We start from the raw sequence: 27,406 nt of genomic DNA, 5'->3' as shown, positions 1-27,406 counted from the left end.
AAACCAAGTGTTAGCCTGTTGCTTTCTACCCAGGGGACTTCGACCCCATTAGGGCTCACAAGGCAAGCAGGATTAGGCCAGGTCAGCATTTGAACTGAAAGCACGTAAGATGAGGGACAGAGGTAGTATCCAAGGGGCACAGCTGACTGAGCAGAAGAGGCACGGTCCCTGAGTGAAGAGGGGGCCCCAGCTGTTCAGACAGATGCTTGAACCTGCCTGAGATGCTGAACTGCGCACTCCCGCCAGGGCGCCCCGCCCCTCTCGTGGCTCCTCCCACTCAGGTCCACATCCTCAGCCCTGAGCCACATTTCCCGAGCCCTGGCCGCACACTTCTCACTGTTTGCCGTACACTGCCATTTGGCTGTCGCCTCTCCAGGGTCACCTCTAAGTATGTATCAAACTGTCTTCCCAAGGTTCTGCATTTCAGTGCTCTCATTCCCCCAGCTACCCAGGCTGCAGACCCAGAAGTTGTCTTTGACTCTTTCCCTTCCCCCTCCCCCAGTCAACCTTGAACCCAGTTGGGTCTTCATTCCTAACGTCCCACGTTGGTCTTTCTTTTTGTCACTGTCCCTGCCCTAATCTAGGACCTTATCAGCTCATACCTAGGCTACTGCAGTAATCCTCTAATTGGTCTCAGGATTAACTCTAAAACTGATCATAAACATTGGGTACTAATGTACCAGGCACTGTGCTGAGGGCTTTATGCTCATTATCTCATTTAATCCTGGCAGTACATCTGCCAGGTGGGCACTGTGCTTATCAAGCCCATTTCAAAGAGGAGAAAATCAAGGCACTGAGAGGTTCTGTAGCCTGCCCAAGTTCACGCACTCAGTCACTGAGTAACCTGAGATGTAACGTATCACCAGGGCCAATATTCATTTCAGTCCCCTCCAGCCCAGGCTTCTGCCAGACGAATTTTCTTAAGATCTGCCTGCGTTGTGTCCTTTATTGCTCTGAGAGAATAAAGGCTGAGCCCCTTGGCCTGGCAGGCTGCCCTTACCAACTTTGCCGCGCTCATTGCACAGAGGCCCCCTATATCAGGAGTCGCAAAATCAGATGCCAGCAGGAACTTGGAAGTAACAGGAAAAAGAGCAAGTAGGGAAACCCAGGTAACATAACACTCACCCCCTAGAGAATAAGGATTCCGATGCAGTCTGAGCCATCCTGGCTTTCGGAAGCATTCTGGAGCGCTAACTGCACTGTGCTCACAAAATGTGACCAGCATCTAAGTATGAATTGCGTGGAACAAAGTGGGCCAGGGGAAGCTGCAGCAAGTTCCTCTTCTCCAAAGGATAGATGCCATTTAGAAATGTGGGCCCACTTTTCAAGGGAGCCTGAAATCCAGATTTTTATGTAAGATCCCAATTTTTCAATGTTGGCAAATAAAAATTGTTAAATCCTGCCAGGGTTAAACAGAACATGCCTTTTTCTGACCTCTGCTCTGTTCCAGCCTCCAATTCAATCAAAATTATCTTAGCCCCCCTCCCCCATCCCCCTGAAGAATAAGTGTATTTCACATTCCTGTCCCCTCTGCCTGGGGCATCTACCTCCATCTCACCTGACATCTGCCACGTGGTGGCTGTCTCTTCTGACCTACAACAGCACACATCTGTTGCTTTCGTTTGATAAAGGAGTTGGCTTTTCCTACCCCTCAAACAGCTATTCTATTGTGATGGATAAAGGCAAGTGTTTTGCCTCTGTAGAACCACAAATGGGGGTGTTCCCCATGGCCTCGGAGGGGATTCGGGGGTAGGAGAATCCAGGTTAACTAACAGGGTGCTCTGCCGATAACTGCAGATGCTGTTTTCACTGTCACTCCCACCCCACCCCCAAGGGCATATTTTGTTCCAAAAGCTTTATGGGTGAACAACCCCTTTTAAATGATGCTCTTAGCCTGTATGTGCGCTCTGGTCCAGCTGGTTTATTTTCCACAGCATTTCTCCGCGTGCCCCACCTTCTGCCATCTCTCCACCATTGCAGCACATCCCCACCCTGTGTGAGCCCCTTCCTGAAGCCTTCTCTCCCCTCCTCAAGAGGAAGAAGTCTCCCCATTCTGAACGCCCAAAGCTCCCTCTCGCTCTAGCTCTCAGGCCCATGTCACATGCTTCCTTGTATCGTAATCTTCTGTGTCCATTATTCCTTCTAGACTTTGAGCTCTTTGCCTTTGGGACATATGTCTTACACATTTGTATGTCCCCACAGCACGTAGCCTCATGTAGCAGGCACTCGATACTTGTTTAAAAATGAATGAAGTTCAGGGCCGGCTTCTGAGATCTCACTGCCTTGTGAGTACAGAATTGAACCTTAGCTGCTGCTGGGTGAGCCCCAAGTCTGTGTGCTCGTCCCTACCCCCTGCTGAAGGTAAGAACAGCCTGCCCTTTCCCCGGCCTGCTGACCTAGGGAAACCTCGACTTGTCCCCTGTCTCAGACTGCCTGCAATCCTAGCTCTGAAAGTGCACTATCTCCCACCCCCTACCTTAGCTCTCCAGTTGTGTATCGCAGCTCCAACAGCTGTTACCATTTCAAGAGAAGTAAATATGCTAAAAGGACAGAGTAAAACAGTCTTGATGTACACCCCCCTCTTCATGGCAACCTCCCACCGCTTTGTAGTGCCTGGAAGTGCCTGATGAATCAGCATCATAGCACTTGTATTCGTCAGTTTGTTGACTTCAGTAAATGTGATATGAATGAACAGGTCTAAATCTGTGCCCCCCTTTGGTGGGGAGGCTTTTGTCAGGGGACAAAATATGTCTGGAGGAGGTAACAAAGGGAAGGTTTTCCCTGGGAATAAGAAATTGTAATCATGTGATAATAACTACCATTTATTGGTCCTGTGATACAGACCAGGCAGTTTATCCTCCCATTCCATCCTCTTTATCGACCCTATTAAGTATTGTTATTATTCCTGGTTTCTAGGTGAGGAACTGAGGCACAGAGAGGGTAACTTGCCCAACAGTCACTTAGCTAGCAAGTGGGGCGGGGGGCTGGGATTGAACCTAGGTCTCTCCTTCAGGCCCAAGCTTTATCCACCAGGACTACAGGGGCTTGGTCCTAGATGCTAGGTAATCGGGTTTTTTTTTTCCAGTTCCCTTGCCCTCGGTGTGGGAGTAGAGGATGAGGGAGAGGGAAACCTAACCTTGAGATTTGGGAGCACACGACCTCGGTTGAAAGAAACAGTAGTGCGCAAGCTCAGAAACAGGCACGAGGGTGGCTTTGGCCAGGGAATGGTTAACTCAAGTTGGAGAAAAAAAAAAAACCTTTGGAAAACCAGGCTGTGGGCGCCTCTGGCTTTCTTTGGTCACTGGCAGCCTGACAATGGAAGGCTTGAAGCCGGCAGGTTGCAATGAGAAGCAGAGAACGTTCAGCAGCCATGGACCTTTGGCTGCCTCAGACTGGCCACGCCGCTGGGACGGACTGGGAAGAAAGCCGCTCTGGCTCACCGAGCCCCTAGCAGAGCAGGTGCAAAGCCCCAGGAGCGGAAAGTAGATTGTTCTCATCACACCTGCTAGGAAGCGCTAAGCGAGTCGCAGAGGTTCTGCCTAGTTCAACATTTCTTGGTTGACATCGTGTCTATTGTCAGTAGGAACAGAGTTCTGTTTCCCCAGCACAGCCAACTTGCCCAACGATCCTGAAGTACAAACACTGCTGGGTTCTAAGCTCTCGGGGCTTAGAGAGCTTAGAGAGGATGGGAACCTTACCTTTTTAGTTCGTTGCATTTTTAACTCCTTGCCATCATGTTGCTCTGGGGGCTGGCCCCTCTGGGGACTGACTTCTTCTGCCTAAGTCAGTAGCATTGCCTTGGCAATTCTGAGAAAAAAGTATGCTTTTCAGATCCAGGTAGATGTCTGGACATCCCTCAGGCCAGGTGGCTTCGTTTGAGCATCATCGTTAAGGTGTAAGGAAAGGAAAAGTCTCCGCTTTGTTTTTTCCGAAGGTGTAGAGTGCCCTAAATACTTTGGGGATGACAGTTGTTGATCATGGAAAGGAGACTATCCCCTAGAGGGCAGGCCAGGAGGGAGCAGGGAGGAGCCTTCCTAATTCCACTCACTGTGAAGTCACTCTGCCCTTTCTCTTGACCTGAGCTGGCTTACTCCTTCCAAGAGATAAAGTCTGGGTATCAAAATGGCCACCCTCTGCTAAGCAGACTTCTTTGAGCTCCAGCTAAACAATAACAGCAGCTAAGACAGGCGTCCCCCTTCCCCCTGCCTCCAGAGTGGGGGTGAAGAGAGAGGTAGGGGAAAGGGAAAGAAAGGTCCCAGAAAAGGCCTTCTGTCAGCCAAGAAAGGCCTGCAGCTATGAGCAGTCATCTGCGGCTCCTGCTGTCAGGAGGAGATGAACACTGGGGTTTGCCCATCCCTCCGCTGGCCTCAAGCCAGCTTTAGAAACGCAGCACCAGTTTTTACCTCCTTTCCCCCACAGAGCTGTTCATTTGTTTTTGACAGCTGTGTTCATCTTAAAGCTTTCGTGGGCAGATTAGCTCATTGGTCCAGAGTGTGGGCTTTGGATGCCATCCCTGTCCCTTACTCTTTCCGTGAACTTGGGTAAGCCACATCGCCTCTCTGAACCACACGGGGAGAAGCCTAATGCCTGGCTCATATCCCCATGGAGAAGACTGAATTGGGTTAATGCAGATACAGAGCCAGGCACAAGATAAACACTCAATATAAATACTCAATAAAACCGAGGTACTATTTTTATTGTTCTTGAAGCATCTCTTCAGAGTCTACGCATGGCGTTGAAGGCCTGATTAGAACCATAAAAGCCGGGCCAGGTGTGTTTGTGTGTTTCGTATGATCGCTATAAACACGCAAATGAGCTAGCATTGTGAGACCTCAACAGATCTTCCGTCTCTCTAGATAATGGTGATCAGGGATGGTAGGGGAGAGGATCATTCATTCGTTGGGTTAATTTAACAGGCGTTTACCTAGAGGCCACCCTGTGCAGGTACTGCCTATGTCTGTATTCCCAGCCTGCAGAAAACTGACATGTGCCAAATCTTCTCCTGCACCCTTCCTACCCAGTCTCACTCCCAATCAAGGTGACACTAGGGAATTCCCTGGCGGTCCAGTGGTTAGGACTCCGCGCTTTCACTGCCGGGGGTCTGGGTTCAATCCCTGGTCAGGGAACTAAGATCCCCCAAGCCGTGGGGTGCAGCCAAAAAATAAAAATTAAAAAAATTAAAAATTAAATTTAAAAAGGTGACACTGAAAGTTGGCTCTTCGGCCGCCGCTGCTCAGCATGCGCTCCCACGTCCTCCCTCCGCTGCTCTCGCTTGCATGCATCTCAATTGCTTTCTGCCCCAGCTGCACTTTGGATTTCCCCGCCCCCATCGGCACATGGGAACTGTTTCTCTTCTCTTCCCAAGCAAAATACTAACCTGCTGTCCATTTACTCGCTTCCCCCATGTCGTTGCGGGCTTTCCGAGCAGGTCCTCGGGCACCTCGGCCAGGATGGGGGTGACTTGTAGGCTTGCCAAGCCGGGGGCAGCTGCCTGCACCCGTTTCTGTGGACGTCCCCGCCACAGAGCCAGAGTGCTTCTCGGCTGTATGAGGATAACTCTTGGGGACCTAGCTCTGCCAAGAGAAACTTGGGCCATGTGGCTCACAGGACATAAAGGTCCTTTTACTTCAATACCATTGGCTTTTTTTTTTTTTTTTTTTTTGGCTTGTTTGACTATTGGGGATTTGCCAAAGGACAAAAGCCTCCTACCACAACTGCCTTCCACGCATGTATGTCCTCAGATGGCTTGGGAAGTGGACCACTTGGTCTTCAGGTTGCGTCCCATATGGCTACAGAAGATAAAAGTTGTTTCCAAATAACAAGTGAAAGGTTCTGAGCTCCTGTTTGCTCCAACTAGCAGACTCTCATTTTTTTTGTTTGTTTTTGTTGTCTTTCTTTGGTCTCTCCTTTTAAATGCTTTTTTTTTTTTTTAAATTAAGACTTTGGGGGTTTTTTGGAGAAGTTTTAGGTTCACAGCAAAATTGAGAGGAAGGTGCAGAGATTTCCCACGTACCCCTTCCCCACACGTGCACGGCCTCCCCCATTACCCACAGCCCCCACCAGAGGGGTGCATTTGTTACCAAGCGTGAAGCTACACTGACACATCAGAATCGCCCAAAGTCTGTAGTTTACCTTAGGGCTCACTCTTGGTGGTGTACATTCTATGGGTTTGGACAAATGTATAATGATGTATATCCATCATTATAGTATACAGGGTGCTTTCACTGCCCTAAAAATCCTTTGTGCTCTGCCTATTCATCCTCTCCCCCAAAGCACTGATCTTTTTACTGTCTTCATATTTTACCTTTTCCAGAATGTCATATAGTTGGAATCATACAGTATGTAGCACTTTCAGATTGGCTTCTTTCACTTGATAGTATGCATTTAACTTTCCTCTGTGTCTTTTTGTGGCTTGGTAGCTCATTTCTTTTTCATGCTTAATGATATTTCATTGTCTGATACCACAGTTTATTTATCCATTCACATACTGAAGGACATCTTGTTGCTTCTAAGCTTTGGCAATGATAGATAAAGCTGCTTTAAACATCCATGTGCAGGTTTTTGTGAGGACATAAGGTTTTTTTTTACCTCCTTTAGGTAAATACTAAGATCTAATCTAATCAGTACAATTGCTGGCTCCTATGGTAAGAATATATTTCGTTTTGTAAGAAACCACCAAACTGCCTTCCAAAGTAACTGTACCATTTTGCATTCCCACCAGCAATGAATGAGAGTTCCTGTCTCTCCACATCCTCACCAGCATTTGTTGCTATCAGTGTTCTGGATTTTGGCCATTCTAATTGGTGTGTAGTGGTAATTGGGTTGTTTGTTTTCTTATTGTTGAGTTTTAAGAGTTCTTTGTATGTTTTGGATAACGGTCCTTTATCAGATACGACTTTCGCCAATATTTTCTCCTAGTCTGTGGTTTGTCTTCTCATTGTCTTAATTAATGCTCTCTTAAAATTAATATTCTACCTTTTGCATAGGTAACATATGCATATGATACAAAATCCAAAAGGTACAAAGAGTGTCCATTGAAAAGTAAGCCTTCCCCAACCTTTGTCCCTGGGACTCCCAGTTCACTGCAGAGAAAACACTGGTTGTTTCCAGTTTCTTACCTGGTCGTTCCAAAGGTGGTCTGTGCAGAGATACACATACACGTGCACATTTATGTTCTTTTTGTTTTTAGATAATCAGAAGCATGCTACATACACTCTTCTGCACTGTTTTTTTCACCTAAAAATGTATCTTGGAGATGTCACCTTATCAGTCCAGATGGAGCTGCCACATACTTTTAAATGGTGACATAGCATTCCATAGTCTGATGTACTGTTTCTTTAACTAGCCCCCATTGATGGACATTTAGATTATTTCCAACTTGCTGCTGTTACTAACAATGCTGCAACAAAAATCCTCGTAACACATCATTTCCCACAGGGGCAAATATATCTGTAGGATAGTTTCCTAGAAATAGGATTGCTTTGGTCAAGGGTATATGAGTTTTACATCTTCATAAATATTGTTTAATTATTTCAGAACTCATGGAAAGAATGAACAACCTAGAATGTTGCCTCTTTTGGAAGGCCTCTATGGAGTTTATCACAGAAACAATCGAGCACATTGCTTTGAAGCATTTACCTTTCATTTCCGTCAACTGCAAGTTCGTTCCTCCTTTTCTTCAGTATGTATTAAGCACATACTGGATGCCTGGCATATTGGTAGATTTGGGGGCTAAAACCACATACAAGATAGATAGACATGGTCACTGCCCTCATGGTATTTATAGTCTGTGAGGTGGGGGAGACATGAAAGAAATAATTATACACTAAATCATTACAAACTGTGTCACGTGCCAGGAAAGAGAAGTACAGGGTGACCAAAAGTGTTTACTAGGCTCCTGACTTAGGCTGGAGATCTGGGAAGACTTCTCGGAAGAAGTGCTGTTTAGTCTGATTAGTAAGAGAGACTTAGCTAGGCAGAGGGAACAGCAGATTTGAAGTCCTGGGGGCAGGAAGGAGCCTTGAGTGGGACCAACAGCATGGATTAGAGGAGCAAGAAAGGGCCTTCAAGTTCATTTAGTTCCAGTCTCCTTACCTGACGTGTGAGGAAACTAAGGTTCAGTGAACTAAAGGACTTGGTCAAGGTTATGCAGATAGTGGCAGAGCCAGGACTAGGACCCGGCTTTCTCAGATGTCTGCTGCAGAGTGCTGCATGCCCAACTGGCAGCTGCAGATCTGAACTAGACGCCATGGGATAGTTGCCTGGGTTTGTGTGGAGGGAGGATTTAACTTCAGAGCCTTGTAGCTAGTAACCTGACATGTTTTGTGTGTCTTTGCTAGGAAGATACGGTTCGGGCAAATGGCGGTCTAGCGTTCTAGTCTACTGGGTTGGTTTAGTCTTCAGTATACTTTTCTCCAAGTTTTGGTTTTTAATTTTTTGGGGGGGTTGGGGATTTTTTTTTAATTTGGCCATGCTGAGCAGCTTATGGGATCTTAGTTTCCTGACCAGGGATCAAACCTGCACTCGCGGCAGTGAAAGCGCAGAGTCCTAACCACTGGACCACCAGGGAATTCCCTCTTCTCCAAGTTTAAATACTAAATAATAATGATAATGGTGGTTACTATATGTCAAATGCTGTTCTAAGCACCTTACATATGTTTCATTTAATCTTGACAACAATCCTATAAGGTAGGTGTTATTATTATTGTCCCATTTTACAGATGAGGAAATTGAGGTTCAGGAAGGTTGAGGCATTTGCTCAAAGTCCCAGAGCTAGTAAGTGGCAAAGTGAGGTCTCCATCTAAGCAGTCTGGCCTCAGGACCCGTGTGCTTTCCCCAGGCATTCTCACTGTCAGCAGCAGATTGATGGGCTCAGGTCTCAGCCAGAGCTGCCTTGTGCTACGGAGGGCCTACACCAGTGATCCTCAACCTGTCTGCATATCAGACTCATGTGAGGAGCTTGCCAAAAATGCTGACGTCCAGACCTCACCCTAGGTCAGTTAAATCTCAGTCTCTGGGGGTGGATGCCAATCACTGATGGTTTTGAAAAGCTTCCCTGTTTCGTCTAACATGCAGCTAAAGGTTGAAAAGCACTGCTGTGTAGCCTTACCATTCCTTCTTTCTTTGGGGGTATTTTAGTTGGAGCTGCTGTAACAGAAATCCATAGACTTGCTGGCTTAAACAACAAGCACTTATTTCTCACAGTTCTGGAGGCTGGGAAGTCCAAGATCAAGGTGCCAGCAGATTTGGTGTCTGGTGAGAACCCACTTCCAGTTTGCAAATGGCCACTTTTTTGCTGTGTTTCCCCCATTGTGGAGTGAGAGACATTATCTCTCTTGTGTGTCTCCTTATAAGGGCACAAATCCCACTCATGAAAGCTCCACCCTCATGACCTAGTCACCTCCCAGAGGCCCTCACCTCCAAATACCATCACAGTGGGGGTTAGGGCTTCAACACATGAACTTTGGGGGTGCACAGACATTTAGTCCAAGGGGCAACCAGCAATATGGTTTGCCTTTGTGATCTGGGTATCTGTTTAGTATGACACGTGTACAGGCATTTATTCATACCACACCATGAGCTGCAGTCTTAGCATAAAGAATTCATTTGGTGTGCATGTGGCACTCACATCCAAGGACGATGTGTGGAAACGAGTCTGTCGAGGGCTGAGGTAGTCATCTCAGTCCTGGGCATCAGGAAACAGTGTAGCTTAGTGGGGTAGAGCTTGAATCTGAGTCGAACAGACCCAAATTCAGGTTGATGCTTTTTTTCAGACAGTCTGTGATTTGGGAGATTTGTCCTTTCTCGGGCTCCATTTTGCCATCTATAAACTTGGGCTAATAAGATAATACTCCCTATTGCATGGGGCTTCTGTGAGGATTGAACGAGCTGGTACATGTCAAATGCTCAGTGTAACGCCTGGCACCTAACACTCTGTAAATATTGGCCATTATTTTACTTCATGGCCATCCATGTGGCTTACTTGAGCCTGGTCACGGGTAAACAGTTGTATTTGGGAAAAACTACTAGTGACACTGATATTAAGGGGAATTTTGTTTGACATTTAATGAGCGCCCAGTATGTGCAATGAAGGGTATTAGACCCCAAAGAGCTAGGACAGTGAGGAAGGCCTAGTGCCTGCTCCCATGAGCTTGCTGGCTGCCAGCCCAGAAATTGCACCCAGATAACTCATACCAGGTAGCCTGGACCACAGCAGAGGTCTAACCAATAACTAAGGGAGCACAAAACAGGAAAAGAACCTCGATTCAAACAAAGAAGCTATAAACTAATTATAAGGCAATCAAGGAAATGTGAACACTGATTAGATACATGATGATATTAAGGAAATATCATAGGTGTGGTAATGGTATTATATATTTCTATATATGTAATATACTTTATTTTATATTTTAGAGAAGAAGCCATTGTATTTTCGAGGAACATAACTAAATTTAAATTAAACAGATAAATTAAAATTATGTCTTGCAAGGGATAGAGATGAAAAAAGATTGTCAATACACTGCTAATTGTTGAAGCTGGGCGGTGGGACTTTCCATTCATTTTACTAGCCTCTCCACTTTTGTATATGTTTGATATTTTCCACAATGAAAAGTGTTTTTTTTTAAAAAAAAACAGGGACTTCCCTGGCGGTCCAGTGGTTAGGACTCTGCACTTCCACTGCAGGGGGCATGGGTTTGATCCCTGGACGGGGAACTGAGATCCTGCATGCCGCATGGCGCAGCCAAAAAACAAACAAAAAAACAAAAAAACACAGAGAGAGGTAAATTTCAAGAAAAGGAGGGAAGGAGACAAAGGAAGAGGGAGCAAGGAAACAAGCAGTTCCAATCACAGCATCAAGAAGTTTCAAGATGAGGTGGCATCTGACCTGGACCTGGGTGAGGAGAATTTTGCCCATCAGAAAAAGTATACGTAATGTTCAGGAGGTAATGGGTATGACTGGATGTAGGGTTCCTGGGGTGGGGGTAGGTATTAGTCAAGGTTCTCCAGAGAAACAGAACCCATAGGATGTATATATGGAGAGAGAGAGAGAGAGAGAGAGAGAGAGAGATGGATTTTAGTTACTTGGCTCACGTCTGAAATCCGCATGGTAGGCCAGCAGACTGGAGATGTTGCAGTTCAAGTCCAAAGGCAGACTGCAGGCAGAATTCCCTCTTTCTCCGGGCACCTCAGTCTTTTTGCCTCTTAAGGCCTTCAACTAACTGGATGAGGCCCACCCACATTATGAAGGGTAATTTGCTTTACTCAAAGTCTAGTGATTCTTTTTTTTTAATTGAAATATAGCTGATTTACAATGTTGTGTTAGTTTCAGGTGTACAACAAAGTGATTCTGTTTTATATATCTTCTTTTTCAGATTCTTTTTCCTTATAGGTTATTACAAAATATTGAGTATAGCTTCTTGTTGGTTATCTATTTTATATACAGTAGTATGTATATGTTAATCCCAAACTCCTAATTTATCAAATTAACAAAGTCTAGTGATTTAAATGTTAATCTCATCTACAAAATACCTTTACAGTAACATCCAGACTGGTATTTACCAAATAACTGGGTACTGACGGCGGCCTAGCCAAGTTGACACATGAAACTAACCATCACGGGGTGATAGTGGGAAATGATACTGGGAAGACAGGTGGGGGCCAAACTGTAGAGAGTTTCGAATTCTGTTTTCTTTGGAAAACACTCCTTCTGGAAGTCTTTCTTTGGAAAATTGGGGGTTGGTGAAGGTTTCAAAGCAAAGCAATGACAGCATCTGATGAATTTTGAGTGGTACCTGGCTGCTGTGTGCAGGATGGATTGGAGAGGGCAGAGACTGGAGATGGAGGGATGGGTAAGCAAAGTCTGGTCGTCACTCAAGAGAGATGAGAGGTACTGGCAGTGGAGCTGAAAAGTGTCTGAAGCATAGAATGTAATGCAGGAAGGAACAGGAGATCAGCCTGAGAAGCAGGCAGAGACCAGGTCATGGAGGGCCTGGTAAGCCAGATGAAAGAGTCTGGACTTCATTCTGAGGGCAACAGGGGCACCCTGAAGAGTTGAAGTCAAGGAGTAACCAGATCAGATCACCCTGGCCGCTCTGTGGGGAATAAGGGCAGGTAGACGAGCTAGCAGCGGTTGTGGTGAAGGTGAAAGACGATGTGGCTTGGACAAGGGCGATGATAGTGGGAAGAAAGAAAAGTGGACAGATTTGGGATACATTTGGAGCACTGGAACTAGCTGGTGAGAGATGAGATAGCAGAAGGTGAGAGATGAAGAGAACTTAAGGGTGACTCCAGTTTGGGGCCTGATCAAATAGGTCAATGGCGGTGCCATGTCCTGACATGAGGACAACTAGAGACAGTCAGCGCTGGGGTGGAGTTCTGAGCAGGACATATAAAGTTTGAGGTGTTTGTTAGACTTTCGAGTGGAGATGTCAAGTAGATAGTTGGTTACATGATCCTGTGGCTCAGAGGAGAGAGGCGGGCAGAGGAGAACAGAAAGAAGGCCAGTGCAGTTGAAGTGTAGTATGTAAGCAAAGAGAGTGACACAAAATGAAACTGAAAATATGTACGGGGGCAAGTCACTCAGGGCCTGAGCCTTTGAGTCGTGTGCTACAGCCATCTCCTACTGGCTCAGGAGAGCTGATTATTAAATTGCAGCAAATTTGGGAGCTGGTTGACCTCACGGTTGGTAGCCTGCAATCTGCCACGGTGGGAGTATTTACACCATTGAGGTCAGCAAATGCTACAACTCAGGGCTTCCCCCGCCCACAGAACCAGTTGTTAAATATTTACCACTATATTACCACTGCAGCTTACAGACAACAGTAAGAAATTTATATTTTATCCTAAGTGGCTTTAATAAAGCCATTAAAATATTTTAAGCAGGTGAATAAAATGCGCTGATTTTTTTTTAATCACTCTAGCCGCTCTATAGAGAGGGAGGGCAAGGAGTTTCAAACTTTTTATGTCCCAAGGAGACTACTAAGGAAGCTGCTGCGGTGGTCCATGTGAGCACTGATGGTGGCTTGGCGGTGAAGGTGGAGTGAAGGAAAGACATTTGGAAGATTGTTAGGGTCCTAAGATTGACTACAGATGGCCCCCGATTCATCACAAATTGATTATAACTGACCTGTCATATAACTCACGTATATGAGTTATACAGGAGTTAGACACTTGGTTAGTGTCTTCTGTTTTAGTTGTGGTAGGGGGTCTCAGGTTGCAAAATTATTACCTTGACTCATGACTGGGGGCTTTTTGCAGTTTTACTGGAAACTGGCAGAAAATAAATCAATAATATTATCTCATAGCAGAATAAGACAGTTAATTTCCTACATGAACACAATCTCCGTTTTTCAATATTTCAGTCTTACAGTAGCAGGAGGAGCTTCAAATCTTGTGATTAGGCTGATTCTTTCTAAGGGAAAGGAGGCTTAATATCTGTTTGACAGCAGTTCTTTCTCGATGGGGCAAGAAGGGAAGGAGGCCGAGTCGGAACAGTGCTAAGGTAAATGCTTTAAAATAAGACATTCGCCAAAGTCCCCTGACCATTTTGGTTCCTGTAACTCCAGGCTGGAGACTCAGCTTGTTCATTTCATATCCTGTTTCTCATACTCTGGTCTGTGCTTGGTTGTTACTGTACCTCAAAGGGAAGGCCAAACCCCAAAGTTCACCCTTCGCCCTGATGGAGGACAGAAATCCCTTTTCCTACAGAGCTGAACTTCTAGTTGGGGGTTGGAGCAGACCAGTAAAGAAAGTAAATAATTACACCAACTATTAAAAGGCAGGGAAAAGATATAGGTCTGGTCAGAATCAGTTCAGTGAAGTCATGGAGACAGATGCCACAGGGAGTGGGTAGAGCAGTGAGTGGGGAGGTGGGAAGCGTTGTGCCTCAGCAGGTGAATGGATAACCAAACATCCACACGATGCAATACGACTCAGCAATAAAGAAGAAACTAGTGATGAACGCAGCATGGTGACTCTCAAAGGCATTGTGCTGAGTGAAAGAAGCCCGTCTCAAAAAAGTTACATGCTGTATGTTTCCATTTATATGACATTCTCAGAGGGCAAAACTATAGGGACAGAACAGATCAGTGGCTACCCAGGGCTGGGGGTGACGTTGATCATAAAGGGGCAGCACTGGAGCATTCTGGGGGCTGATGGAGCAGTTCTGTATCCTGATTGTGAGGGTGGTCACACAGATCTATACATGCGTTAAAACTCATATAACTAACTCTACACCGAAACAAGGTAACTTTACTGTATGTTACTTTGGGAATGAGATTGGGCAGTGTCTATAGGACAAAGATTGGAGGAAGGGGTCATTTTTAATTTGGGAGGGACTTGAGTTTATTCCTCTGCTAGGGGGGAAAATCAGGTCTCTTGGGAAGGGTGCCCAAGAGGAATTCAAAGGTGTGAGATCCAGGGCACCAGTGGGAAGAAAAGATGATCTATTTTCCCTATGAACTGGGAGGCAGGGTCGCCTGTCTAGGGCGGAGGACACAGTGTGGCATGCGGGGCGTTGAGGGATGCGGTACGGTTGGGAAGAGCCACTGTGAGGAATGGGAAAGGATGCTTCCAGGGCTCGCTCTGCAGTATGAGGATCCAGCAGAGGTTAGAGACCTCAAAGCTTTGGTAGCACAGACCTGCCCCTTTGTGGATTCATGTTCAGCGGCTTGGAGCAGAGGAGGGGTTGGTGGGGAGGGGGGCATGGAGATCAGCTGAAAGACAAAGGATTTCGAGACTAGGAACAAAAAGAAGTGCTGGGAGGACAAAAAAAGAGGACCGTGAAGCCAGCAGGGAACTGGTGGCCTGGGAGACAAGGGAGAGGGCATGTGACTAGAGGGGTTAGTGATCTGAACGATGGCGGTTAAGAGGCATCAGGGAGGGGCTTCCCTGGTGGCGCAGTGGTTGAGAGTCCGCCTGCCGATGCAGGGGACGCGGGTTCGTGCCCCGGTCCAGAAGGATCCCACATGCCGGAAGGATCCCACATGCCGCGGAGCAGCTGGGCCCGTGAGCCATGGCTGTTGAGCCTGCGCGTCTGGAGCCTGTGCCCCGCAATGGGAGAGGCCACAACAGTGAGAGGCCCACATACCTCAAAAAAAAAAAAAAAAAGAGGCATCAGGGAGGGGCTTCCCTGGTGGCGCAGTGGTTGAGAGTCTGCCTGCCGATGCAGGGGACGCTGGTTCGTGTCCCAGTCCGGGAAGATCCCACATGCCGCAAAGCGGCTAGGCCCGTGAGCCATGGCCGTTGAGCCTGCGCGTCCGGAGCCTGTGCTCTGCAACGGGAGAGGCCACAGCAGTGAGAGGCCTGCGTACCGCAAAAAAAAAAAAAGAGGCATCAGGGAGCGGGGCAGCTGGATGGACGAGGACACTGGTCCGAGCAGTTCAGAAGTGGAGACAGGACTAATAGGTCAGGTGAGGGATTTGATTGATATTTAGAATAATTTCTACATAATAGTAATAGCAGCACTAGCTCATATTTATTGATCCTTTCCATGTGCCTGACACCGCTGAGTGCTTTGCAGGCACATCTCATTCATTCTCACAGCAGATACTATTCTTTTTTTCCAAATAACGAAACTGAGTCTCAAAAAGGTTATGTGAGTTGCCCAGGGTCACATGGCCAGTAAGCAAGTGGGGCAGCCATGGGCTAGAACCCAGCCTGTCCGACTCCAGAGTTTATGCTTTTCCGACTCTTATACTCTACTGCCTCTCCCACATGGAAGGGCTTGATTCCATTGCAATAAAATGCTATACTAGCCTCAGCTAGACATTTCAGAAACGAACCAAAGTAGGTGCGTAGCTTGAGGTAAACTTGTCACCATTTCTGAAAGCCAGCTATGAGGGGCTGTCCCCCTCACAGTGAACAAATAGAGTCCATTTGCATATAGATGGTATAGTGAAAAGTTATTTCATCTGATCATAAAATTGTTTTTCTAAAGGACAAAAAAGTTACTTTCAAAGATGGGGCATTTTGGTGGTCAGTCAGGATGGTACTGGGGGTGATGATGAAATCCATGGGGTGGCCAAAGGGGTGTAGAGGTGAGGATCACTGAAGCCGAGGTCCAGAAACTAGGTATGGGAAGGCTTGTGACTACAGATGCTGAAGTGAGTCTGGAAGATGGGCAGCTACCAGGTGTCACAGGCCTCAGTGAATGTGAAAGAGTGGCCAGGAGGCCAGTAGCTGAGAGCAGGGACCAGGATTGTGGTTCAGTGGCACGAGCCCCAGCTGAGAGCTTTCGGCATGAGAGCAGCAGAGTCAGTGTCTGGGAACAGAAAGAGGGAGCTGGAAGAATGTCCCCAGCCTGGGACATCTGTGATGTGGGGAGATGAGCAGCGCCCACTTGAGAACTTCACAGAGGAGGAATCGGTTAAGACAAGGAAACAGAAGGCACTTAAGAAAAGATGAAGGGCCTGAGAGGTGTCTACTGCATCCAACGGGCATAGTTTGGGAGGCAATGTTAAGTGTGAAGTTGAGTCCATCCCAAATGGCTGCTTCCTTCCAAGAAAAAATAGCCACAAATATGTGAATGGGGTGTCATGGCTTTACTGCATGTTAATATTCATTCTAAGCCCACGCAACAGGTAGCGCCCTGTGGCAGCCATTCTTTATCATCATCTTGGCCAGGACATTGCATCCAGAGCCCAGACTTGAGACCTTGACTACTTGACTAGAACCATTATTTCCCAGTGACTAAATCACCTCATCCCATCTTCTGTTTCCTGCCAGGCTCAGAGCTCCTACCTTCCCCACTGTGGAGGAGTAGATGTCCATTTCTCAGGAGCAGTGGACTGCTTCCGGCAGATAGTGAAAGCCCAAGGGGTCCTGGGGCTCTGGAATGGATTGGCAGCCAACTTACTGAAGGTGAGAGGAGTGGTGAGTCTACTGCTTGTCTGCCTCTTTCACTTCTACCCTGTTCTGTGCCTTTGATGCTCCCCCTACAGTTTGCCTGGAAACAACTCCTCTACCACAATGCAGGCTGGTTGTCAGCCCTGGAGAGTGGGGACCCTGTGCAGTGTTGGGGCATCTGACACCCCATCCCAGAGGAGCTGAGCATTTAGTGTAAAGGTTCCCAACATGTAGGTTCATGGACTCCAAAGGGAACTTAACCCCCTATCCTAAAATTGTATGCAAAAAAGTGTCTATATGGGCATCTGTGCATCCCTCTGCAGAGAGGATCCATAACTTTCATTATTTTCCCAAAGAACTCCAAAACCAAAAAAAAAAAAAAAAGTTAAGAACTGTGGACTAACCTTGGACTAACCTTGATGCAAAGTGATTCCTGATTCCAATCAAGACAAGCACATGTTGGGAATTCCCTAGCTGTCCAGTGGTTAGGACTCGGTGCTTTCACTGCTGGGCCCAAGTTTGATCCTTGGTTGGGGAACTAAGATCCTGCAAGCCGCGAGGCACAGCCAAAAAAAAGGACAAGCATATGTTGACAGGCAGTGTCAGACTGCCTACATGCATATCAACCCAGACCCAGGCTTCCCCAGGGCATGCCCTTCAATGGTTCTGCCATTCCTCTCCCCAGTCCTCACTGGGCCAGCTTGCATTTTGCCATCTTCCCTGATTCCAAAAAAGAATGACCATGTTGTATTGTCTACAGCCTTTATCTTAGTTTACCCTGATCCAAGTCGATTGCAGACGCATTGATGTTTTCTTTTAAGATTTTAACATGATTTTCATTTTCTTTTTAAACAGATAGTTCCATATTTTGGAGTTATGTTTGGCACCTTTGAGTTCTGCAAGAGAATCTGTCTTTACCAAAATGGTTACATCGTGTCTCCTCTGAGCTATAAATTGACCCCAGGGGTGGATCAGAGTTTGAAGCCCCAGGAATTACGGGAATTAAAGAAGTTTTTCAAAACTGGACAACTAAAGTCTAAAAAACCAACTCTTTAAAACGGAATGGAGCTAGAAGTGCACTGACTGAAGGTGTGTTGCAATCAGAGAGAAATGTAGCCTCAGAATTGTGCACGCGTGGAGTGACAAGAGGGTGCTCCTGTCTGCTGCTCTTGGAAATGAGAAGATTCGGCCATACCTGAGCTCCAAACTGATGGCCCTGTAAACATCTACACCACCGAGGGTTTCCCAACATGACCGTCGCAGGATGGCATCCCACCAGGTTTTACAACAGAACCTAGCAGTAGTGAAATGTGCAATTCACACTCTGAATGTAAGTAGGCAGTTTACACAACACCAAAAAAGGGCATTGCCATGACTCCTCAGAGCAACATGTAGTTGAAGCGGCTGGGCAGATACCATGCCGGGAGCTCCGCCACAGGCTCACAGCTTACACCAACCCACAGCAGCCTAGTTTCACCCAGATTCACTCCAGGCTTCCTGATACAGTCCTGGAACTCATAATCTTTGCTGACTTCTGAGTGCACACACCATGGTGTAAATTATGCCTTATCAGAAACTAAATGAAAACATTTAACATTTAAAAGTTACCACTGTCGAGGAGGAAAACAAGATGGCAGAGTAGAAGGACGTGCTCTCACTCCCTCTTGCGAGAACACCAGAATCACAACAAGCTGCTGGACGATCATCGACAGAAAGACCCTGGAACTCACCAAAAAAGATACCCCACATCCAAGGACAAAAGAGAAGCCACAATGAGAGGGTAGGAGGGGCACAATCACAGTAAAATCAAATCCCATAACTGCTGAGTGGGTGGGTGCTTCACAGACTGGAGAACAATTATACCACAGAAGTCCACCCACTGGAGTGGAGGTTCTGAGCCCCACATCAGGCTTCCCAACCTGAGGGTCCAGCAATGGGAGGAGGAATTCCTAGAGAATCAGACTTTGAAACCTAGTGGGAATTGATTACAGGACTACGACAGGACTGGGGGAAACAGAGACTCCACTCTTGGAGGGCACACACAAAATAGTGTGTGAATCGGGACCCAGGAGAAGGAGCAGTGACCCCAGGGGAGACTGAACCAGACCTACCTGCTAGTGTTGGAGGGTCTCCTGCAGGGGCGGGGCATGGCTCTGTTTCACAATGGGGACAAGGACACTGGCAGCAAAAGTTCTGGGAAATACTCCTTGGTGTGAGCCCTCCCAGAGTCTGCCATTAGCCCCACCAAAAAGCCCAGGTAGGCTCCAGTGTTGGGTGGCCTCAGGCCAAACAACCAACAGGGAGGGAACCCAGCCCCACAGTCAAGTGGATTAAAGTTTTACTGAGCTCTGCCCACCAGAGCAACAGTCAGCTCTACCCACCACCAGTCCCTCCCATCAAGCCTCTTAGATACCCTCATCCACCAGAGGGCAGACAGCAGAAGCAAGAAGAACTACAGTCCTGCAGCCTGTGGAACAAAAACCACATTCACAGAAAGATAGACAAGATGAAAAGGCAGAGGGCTATATTCCAGATGAAGGAACAAGATAAAACCCCAGAAAAACAATGAAATGAAGTGAAGATAGGCAACCTTCCAGAAAAAGAATTCAGAATAATGATAGTGAAGATGATCTAGGACCTCAGAAAAAGATAGGAGGCAAAGATCGAGAAGATGCAAGAAATGTTTAACAAAGACCTAGAAGAATTAAAGAACAAACAAACAGAGATGAACAATACAATAACTGAAATGAAAAATACACTAGAAGGAATCAATAGCAGAATAACTGAGGCAGAAGAACGGATAAGTGACCTAGAAGACAGAATGGTGGAATTCACTGCTGTGGAACAGAATAAAGAAAAAAGAATGAAAAGAAATGAAGACAGCCTAAGAGACCTCTGGGACAACATTAAACGCAACAACATTCACGTTATAGGGGTCCCAGAAGGAGCAGAGAGAGAGAAAGGACCAGAGATAATATTTGAAGAGATTATAGTCGAAAACTTCCCTAACATGGGAAAGGAAATAGCCACCCAAGTGCAGGAAGCGCAGAGAGTCCCATACAGGATAAACCCAAGGAGAAACATGCTGAGACATATAGTAATCAACTTGGCAAAAATTAAAAAGAAAAATTATTGAAAGCAGCAAGGGAAAAATGACAAATAAAATACAAGGGAACTCCCATAAGGTTAAGAGCTGATTTCTCAGCAGAAACTCTACAAGCCAGAAGGGAGTGGCATGATATACTTAAAGTGATGAAAGGGAAGAAACTACAACCAAGATTACTCTACCAAGCAAGGATCTCATTCAGATTCGATGGAGAAATCAAAAGCTTTACAGACAAGGAAACGCTAAGAAAATTCAGCACCACCAAACCAGCTCTACAACAAATGCTAAAGGAATTTCTCTAAGTGGGAAACACAAGAGAAGAAAAGGACCTACAAAAACAAACCCAAAATGATTAAGAAAATGGTCATAGGGACATACATATTGATAATTACCTTAAACATGAATGGATTAAATGCTCCAACCAAAAGACACAGGCTTGCTGAATGGATACAAAAACAAGACCCATCTCTATGCTGTCTACAAGAGACCCACTTCAGACCTAGGGACACATACAGACTGAGAGTGAGGGGATGGAAAAAGATATTCCATGCAAATGGAAATCAAAAGAAAGCTGGAGTAGCAATACTCATATATAAGATAAAATAGACTTTAAAATAAAGAATGTTACAAGAGACAAGGAAGGACACTACATAATGATCAAGGGATCAATCCAAGAAGAAGATATAACAATTATACATATATATGCACCCAACATAGGAGCACCTCAATACATAAGGCAACTGCTAACAGCTATAAAAGAGGAAATCAACAGTAACACAATAATAGTGGGGGACTTTAACACCTCACTTACACCAATGGACAGATCATCCAAACAGAAAATTAATAAGGAAACACAAGCTTTAAATGACACAATAGACCAGATAGATTTAATTGATATTTATAGGACATTCCATCCAAACACAGCAGATTACACTTTCTTCTCAAGTGCGCACGGAACGTTCTCCAGGATAGATCACATCTTGGGTCACAAATCAAGCTTCAGTAAATTTCAGAAAATTGAAATTATATCAAGCATCTTTTCTGACCACAACGCTATGAGATTAGAAATCAATTACAGGGAAAAAAAACGTAAAAAACAAACACATGGAGGCTAAACAATATGGTTGTTACTAAATAACCAAGAGATCACTGAAGAAATCAAAGAGGAAATCAAAAACTACCTAGAGACAAATGACAATGAAAACACGACGATCCAAAACCTATGGGATGCAGCAAAAGCAGTTCTAAGAGGGAAGTTTATAGCTATACAAGCTTACGTCAAGAAACAAGAAAAATCTCAAGTAAACAATCTAACCTTACACCTAAAGGAACTAGAGAATGAAGAACAAACAAAACCCAAAGTTAGCAGAAGGAAAGAAATCATAAAAATCAGAGCAGAAATAAATGAAATAAAAACAAAGAAAACAACAGCAAAGAGCAATACAACTAAAAGCTGGTTCTTTGAGAAGATAAAATTGATAAACCATTAGCCAGACTCATCAAGAAAAAGAGGGAGAGGACTCAAATCAATAAAATTAGAAATGAAAAAGGAGAAATTACAACAGACACTGCAGAAATACAAAGCATCCTAAGAGACTACTACAAGCAACTCTATGCCAATAAAATGGACAACCTGGAAGAAATGGACAAATTCTTAGAAAGGTATAACCTTCCAAGACTGAACTAGGAAGAAACAGAAAATATGAACATACCAATCACAAGTAATGAAATTGAAACTGTGATTAAAAATCTTCCAACACGGGCTTCCCTGGTGGCGCAGTGGTTGAGAGTCTGCCTGCCGATGCAGGGGACACAGGTTCGTGCCCCGGTCCGGGAAGATCCCACATGCCATGGAGCGGCTAGGCCCATGAGCCATGGCCGCTGAGCCTGCGCGTCCGGAGCCTGTGCTCTACAACAGGATAGGCCACAACAGTGAGAGGCCCGCGTACCACCAAAAAAAAAAAAAAAAATCTTCCAGCAAACAAAAGTCTAGGACCAGGTGGCTTCACAGGTGAATTCTATCAAACATTTAGAGAAGAGCTAACACCCATCCTTCTGAAACTCTTCCAAAAAATTGCAGAGGAAGGAACACTCCCAAACTCATTCTATGAGGCCACCATCACCCTGATACTAAAACCAGACAAAGATACTACAAAAAAAGAAAATTACAGACCAATATCACTGATGAATATAGATGCAAAAATCCTCAACAAAATACTAGCAAATAGAATCCAACAACACATTAAAAGCATCATACACCATGATCAAGTGGGATTTATCTCAGGGATGCAAGGATTCTTCAGTGTATGCAAATCAATCAATGTGATAGACCATATTAACAAATTGAAGAATAAAAACCATATGATATATCAATAGATGCAGAAAAAGCTTTTGACAAAGTTCAACACCCATTTATCATAAAAACTCTCCAGAAAGTGAGCATAGAGGGAACCTACCTCAACATAATAAAGGCCATATATGACATGCCCACAGCAAAGTTCATTTTCAATGGTGAAAAACTGAAAGCATTTCCTCGAAGATCAGGAATGACACAAGGATGTCCACTCTCACCACTATTATTCAACATAGTTTTGGAAGTCCTAGCCACGTCAATCAGAGAAGAAAAAGAAATAAAATGAATACAAATTGGAAAAGAAGAAGTAAAACTGTCACTGTTTGCAGATGACATGATACTCTACATAGAGAATCCTAAAAATGCCACCAGAAAACTACTAGAGCTAATCAATGAATTTGGTAAAGTTGCAGGATACAAAATTAATGCACAGAGATCTCTTGCATTCCTATACACTAATGATGAAAAATCTGAAAGAGAAATTATGGAAACACTCCCATTTACCATTGCAACAAAAAGAATAAAATACCTAGGAATAAACCTACCTAGGAAGACAAAAGACCCATATGCAGAAAACTATAAGACATTGATGAAAGAAATTAAAGATGATACCAACAGATGGAGAGATATACCATGTCCTTGGATAGGAAGAATCAATATTTTGAAAATGACTGTACCACCCAAAGCAATCTACAGATTCAGTGCAATCCCTATCAAATTTTTTACGGAACTTTGTTCCTTAATGACATTTTCTACAGAACTATAACAAATCATCTTAAAATTTGTATGGAGACACAAAAGACCCTGAATAGCCAAAGCAGTCTTGAGGGAAAAAAACAGAGCTGGAGGAATCAGACTCCCTGACTTCAGACTATACTACAAAGCTACGTTAACCAAGACAATATGGTACTGGCACAAAAACAGAAACATAGATCAATGGAACAAGATAGAAAGCCCAGAGATAAACCGAGGCACCTATGGTCAACTAATCTATGACAAAGGAGGCAAAGATATACAATGGAGAAAAGACAGTCTCTTCAATAAGTGGTGCTGGGAAAACTGGACAGCTACATGTAAAAGAATGAAATTAGAACACTCCCTAACACCATACACAAAAATAAACTCAAAATGGATTCAAGACCTAAATGTAAGACCGGACACTATAAAACTCTCAGAGGAAAACATAGGAAGAACACTCTTTGACATAAATCACAGCAAGATCTTTTTTGATCTACCTCCTAGAGTAATGGAAATAAAAACAAAAATAAACAAACGGGACCTAATGAAACTTCAAAGCTTTTGCACAACAAAGGAAACCATAAACAAGACGAAAAGACAACCCTCAGAATGGAAGAAAATATTTGCAAACGAATCAATGGACAAAGGATTAATCTCCAAAATATATGAACAGCTCATGCAGCTCAATATTAAAGAAACAAACAACCCAATCCAAAAATGGGCAGAAGACCTAAATAGACATTTCTCCAAAGAAGACATACAGATGGCCAAGAAGCACATGAAAAGCTGCCCAACATCACTCATTATTAGAGAAATGCAAATCAAAACTGCAATGAGGTATCACCTCACACCAGTTAGAATGGATATCAGAAAATCTACAAACAACAAATGCTGAAGAGGGTGTGCCGAAAAGGGAACCCTCCTGCACTGTTGGTGGGAATGTAAATTGATACAGCCACTATGGAGAACAGTATGGAGGTTCCTTAAAAAACTAAAAATAGAACTACCATACGACCCAGCAATCCCACTACTGGGCATATACCCACAGAAAACCATAATTCAAAAAGACGCATGCACCCCAATGTTCATTGCAGCACTATTTACAATAGCCAGGTCATGGAAGCAACCTAAATGCCCATCGACAGACAAATGGATAAAGAAGGTGTGATACATATATACAATGGAATATTACTCAGCCATAAAAAGGAATGAAATTGAGTCATTTGTTGAGACGTGGATGGATCTAGAGACTGTCATACAGAGTGAAGTAAGTCAGAAAGAGAAAAACAAATGTCGTATATCAACGCATGTATGTGCAACCTAGAAAAATGGTACAGATGAACCGGTTTGCAGGGCAGAATTTGAGACACAGATGTAGAGAACAAATGTATGGACACCAAGGGGGGAAAATGACAATGGAGTAGGGATGGTGGTGTGCTGAAATGGGCAATTGGGATTGACATGTATACAATGATGTGTATAAAATTGATGACTAATAAGAACTTGCAGTATAAAAAAACCAAAAAAACAACTAATACTAAACTTTCTTTGGGTTATTTGTATGGAAATATGTTAATATAAATGTTTCAGACATTACATGAAATTTCTAAAAATCTTATATGTTCTAGTATAATGTTATAAGTCATAATTCTAGTTATTACTTTAAAATGTATATCTCAAAAATAACTAAATTTCCTTGTCAATTGCATTATTATGAACTTTCATCAAATCTTTAACCGTGGTCATTTTTAAGGCTTTCGTCATTTACAGACAGTTCTGGGTGTACTCTGATGCTTTTGCAAAAATGTTCCTATAAAAGGGTTTCATCTTCAAGGAGTTCATAGAAAAGACTGACAAGTACAGGTTTCTGGTAACTGACTATACTTCTGAACTGAATGAATAAGCATTTTCAGAACTCTAATGGAAAACTGATGAATTCATAAAAGTGCTAACAAAAGATCAAGATGAAAAAAATTAATTACATGGGACTGAGTGAACTGATGAGGACGATTATAATTTTTGTGACTTTCCATTTGAATAAAAAAAAATCCCACAAGGACTCAGAGGCAGAAAATATACAAATCAATTTTCACTGCAAAGTAAAGGAGCCGTTACAGTGGAGGATTCCTGGACTTAATGTCAATATTATGACATAGTATGAGTGTGTTTCGTGTTTGGTAATTGCAATCATTGTTGCTTTTGTTGTGGTCATCCATTTACAATGCTTGGTGTCAGTTTATCTCTTGTAAAAATAAAATACAGTGTGTGTGTGTGTGTGTGTGTGTGTGTGTGTGAGAAAATAAAAATGGGGAACTGAGAAAAGAAATAAATTACAAAAAATAAAACAAAAAAAAACAAAAGTTACCACTGTCATAGTAGAACCATCCTTCTTTATTTAATTTGAAGCATCCTAGGCTTAGAATCTTGTGTTTCTGGAAGGTAGTTTATACCATGACTGCTTCATCATGCCCCAGAAGACCTTCTTTCAGTTGAAGTCATGTATAGTTCAAGTGGCCTGAATTCTCTGCCTTTTTAACTTGCTTTACAAGCCTACCCTGAAAATAAATTATTTAGTCAACTTATTCTCACAACATGTCCCAGTTGCCTAGAAAGGATCAAATAGAACATTGGATGTACACACATACACACACACACACACACACACACACACACACAAAATGTAACTAAACAAAAAATACTTCAGTCTAATCATCTCTACTAAATTTTTTAAAATCAAATTTCGGGTTTATTCCACCTTGGGGATTCTATGTCAAGTTTATGTAACTGTACCTTTTGAATAGTGCCTATCTATACATTAAAAAACTATCTAATATTAAGTTGTTAATTTATACACACACAGAGAGAGACTTGCAGTATGTTGAAAGTATTTTTCCCTATTAAATTTATTTTCCAAAGAAAAATGATGTTGGTCATTTATTACTAATCTGAGTTGTAAAACTATAGCTATCTATATATACTGGCCAAAATCTTTAAACTCTTAGAAACCTGTCCTATTGAAATATATCAAAATAACTCATTTTTCCAACCGCTGGGCAGACTGTGTTTTATGGGGAAGAGCAGTTAATACACACATGAAAATCTCATCTGCAACGCAATCTGTTAGAGTTTAGAGGGTAGCAAATTCTTAACCCAGAATGAATCGTTCATGTTAGTTACTTTTGATTTTCCTTGAGGTGAACAACTTCTTAAAAAATTCTGAAAGCTGCAAAAACTTATATTAAAACTCTAGTTCTGTTCCTGAAATGAACTTCCAGCTCTTTGCATTTTCTCAGGGGTATGAAGGAAGTGTTCTGCTTTTCTGCCTTATGGCTGGCAGTGGGCACCACAAAACTGGGCTAAGTACTTCAGGAGGATTGTAAAGATGTGTGATGCAATATATTTCTTTAATATATTTATTTATTTATTTATGGCTGCGTTGGGTCTTGGTTGCTGCACGCAGCCTTTTTCTAGTTGCAACGAGCAGGGGCTACTCTTCGTTGCAGTGCGCGGGCTTCTCATTGCGGTGGCTTCTCTTGTTGTGGAGCACGGGCTCTAGGCACGCAGGCTTCAGTAGTTGTGGCTCGTGGGCTCTAGAGCGCAGGCTCAGTAGTCGTGGCGTACGGGCTTAGTTGCTCCGCGGCATGTGGGGTCTTCCCAGACCAGGGCTCGAACCCGTGTCCCCTGCATTGGCAGGTGGATTCTTAACCACTGCGCCACCAGGGAAGCCTGTGTGATGCAATATTGACCCAAGAGTAACTTATAGCCTTAAGGAACAAAACATACCTATGCATATGAAGTGACTATAATTACAAAGCAAATACAAGCAAGGGCATGATAATGCAGCAGCAACTGTTTACAAGATTACCGAGGGGCTCCATATAAACTTAGTGAATCAATGATTAAAGGGATAATCACAGGTGAGAGCAGGCAGTTTGGGAGGGAATGAGTCTTGAACTAAGTTTTGAGGGACGTGAGAGGATAATAGTTGGTGAAGAGGAGGTTGGAGGGAGAGTAGGCTGAAGGTTGAAGGAAGGGTGTACGTGGTGTCTCAGAGGTGGAAGGAAGCAAAAGGTATCTGGAATAAGCTGAGAAGACTGGCTTCGTGCATTCGTTCAATGACCGCTTGCACTCCAGGCACAGTGGCACATGAGGCAGCTAAGTTCCTTGCCCACGTTCTAGTGAAGGTGGCAGTCAATAAAAAACTAATCAACAAGTTAGGTAAGTATAGGTTGTAATGTTATGAGGGGAATAAACAGGGTGCTTTATCAGAGAATTATGTGGGGAGTAAAGGAAATATTTTAAATCAGGGAGCCAGGGAAAGCCACTATGAGAGGTGATATTTGAAATGAGATCTGAAAAATAAG

The 27,406-nt window shown here is 44.1% G+C and overlaps 2 protein-coding genes across 3 annotated transcripts in view; one reads left to right on the top strand and one right to left on the bottom strand.

Annotated features, from left to right (window-relative positions):
- Positions 1–5,526, bottom strand: part of LOC115848955 (A-kinase anchor protein 17B) — a 141,512-nt gene extending 135,986 nt beyond the window's left edge. The window contains exons 1-2 of one of the 2 annotated variants that reach the window (XM_060291807.1): positions 5,378–5,526; positions 3,699–3,807 (exon numbers count right to left, since the gene is read on the bottom strand). The gene's annotated coding sequence lies outside the window, so the exon portion shown is untranslated. The remainder of the gene's footprint in view (positions 1–3,698; positions 3,808–5,377) is intronic. The other variant, XM_060291806.1, reaches the window with a different exon arrangement.
- Positions 1–25,957, top strand: part of SLC25A43 (solute carrier family 25 member 43) — a 42,616-nt gene extending 16,659 nt beyond the window's left edge. The window contains exons 4-5 of the mRNA XM_030849783.3: positions 16,726–16,860; positions 17,701–25,957. Of these exons, the coding sequence (XP_030705643.1) occupies positions 16,726–16,860; positions 17,701–17,901 (336 nt within the window). The 3' untranslated portion in view covers positions 17,902–25,957. The remainder of the gene's footprint in view (positions 1–16,725; positions 16,861–17,700) is intronic.
- Positions 25,958–27,406: the final 1,449 nt, after the last annotated feature.

This window comes from Globicephala melas, chromosome X (assembly GCF_963455315.2).
Source record: "Globicephala melas chromosome X, mGloMel1.2, whole genome shotgun sequence".
In the NCBI taxonomy this organism is placed as follows: domain Eukaryota; kingdom Metazoa; phylum Chordata; class Mammalia; order Artiodactyla; family Delphinidae; genus Globicephala; species Globicephala melas.
Note: the sequence above shows the minus strand (reverse complement) of the source record. Positions and strands in the feature narration are given on the sequence as shown.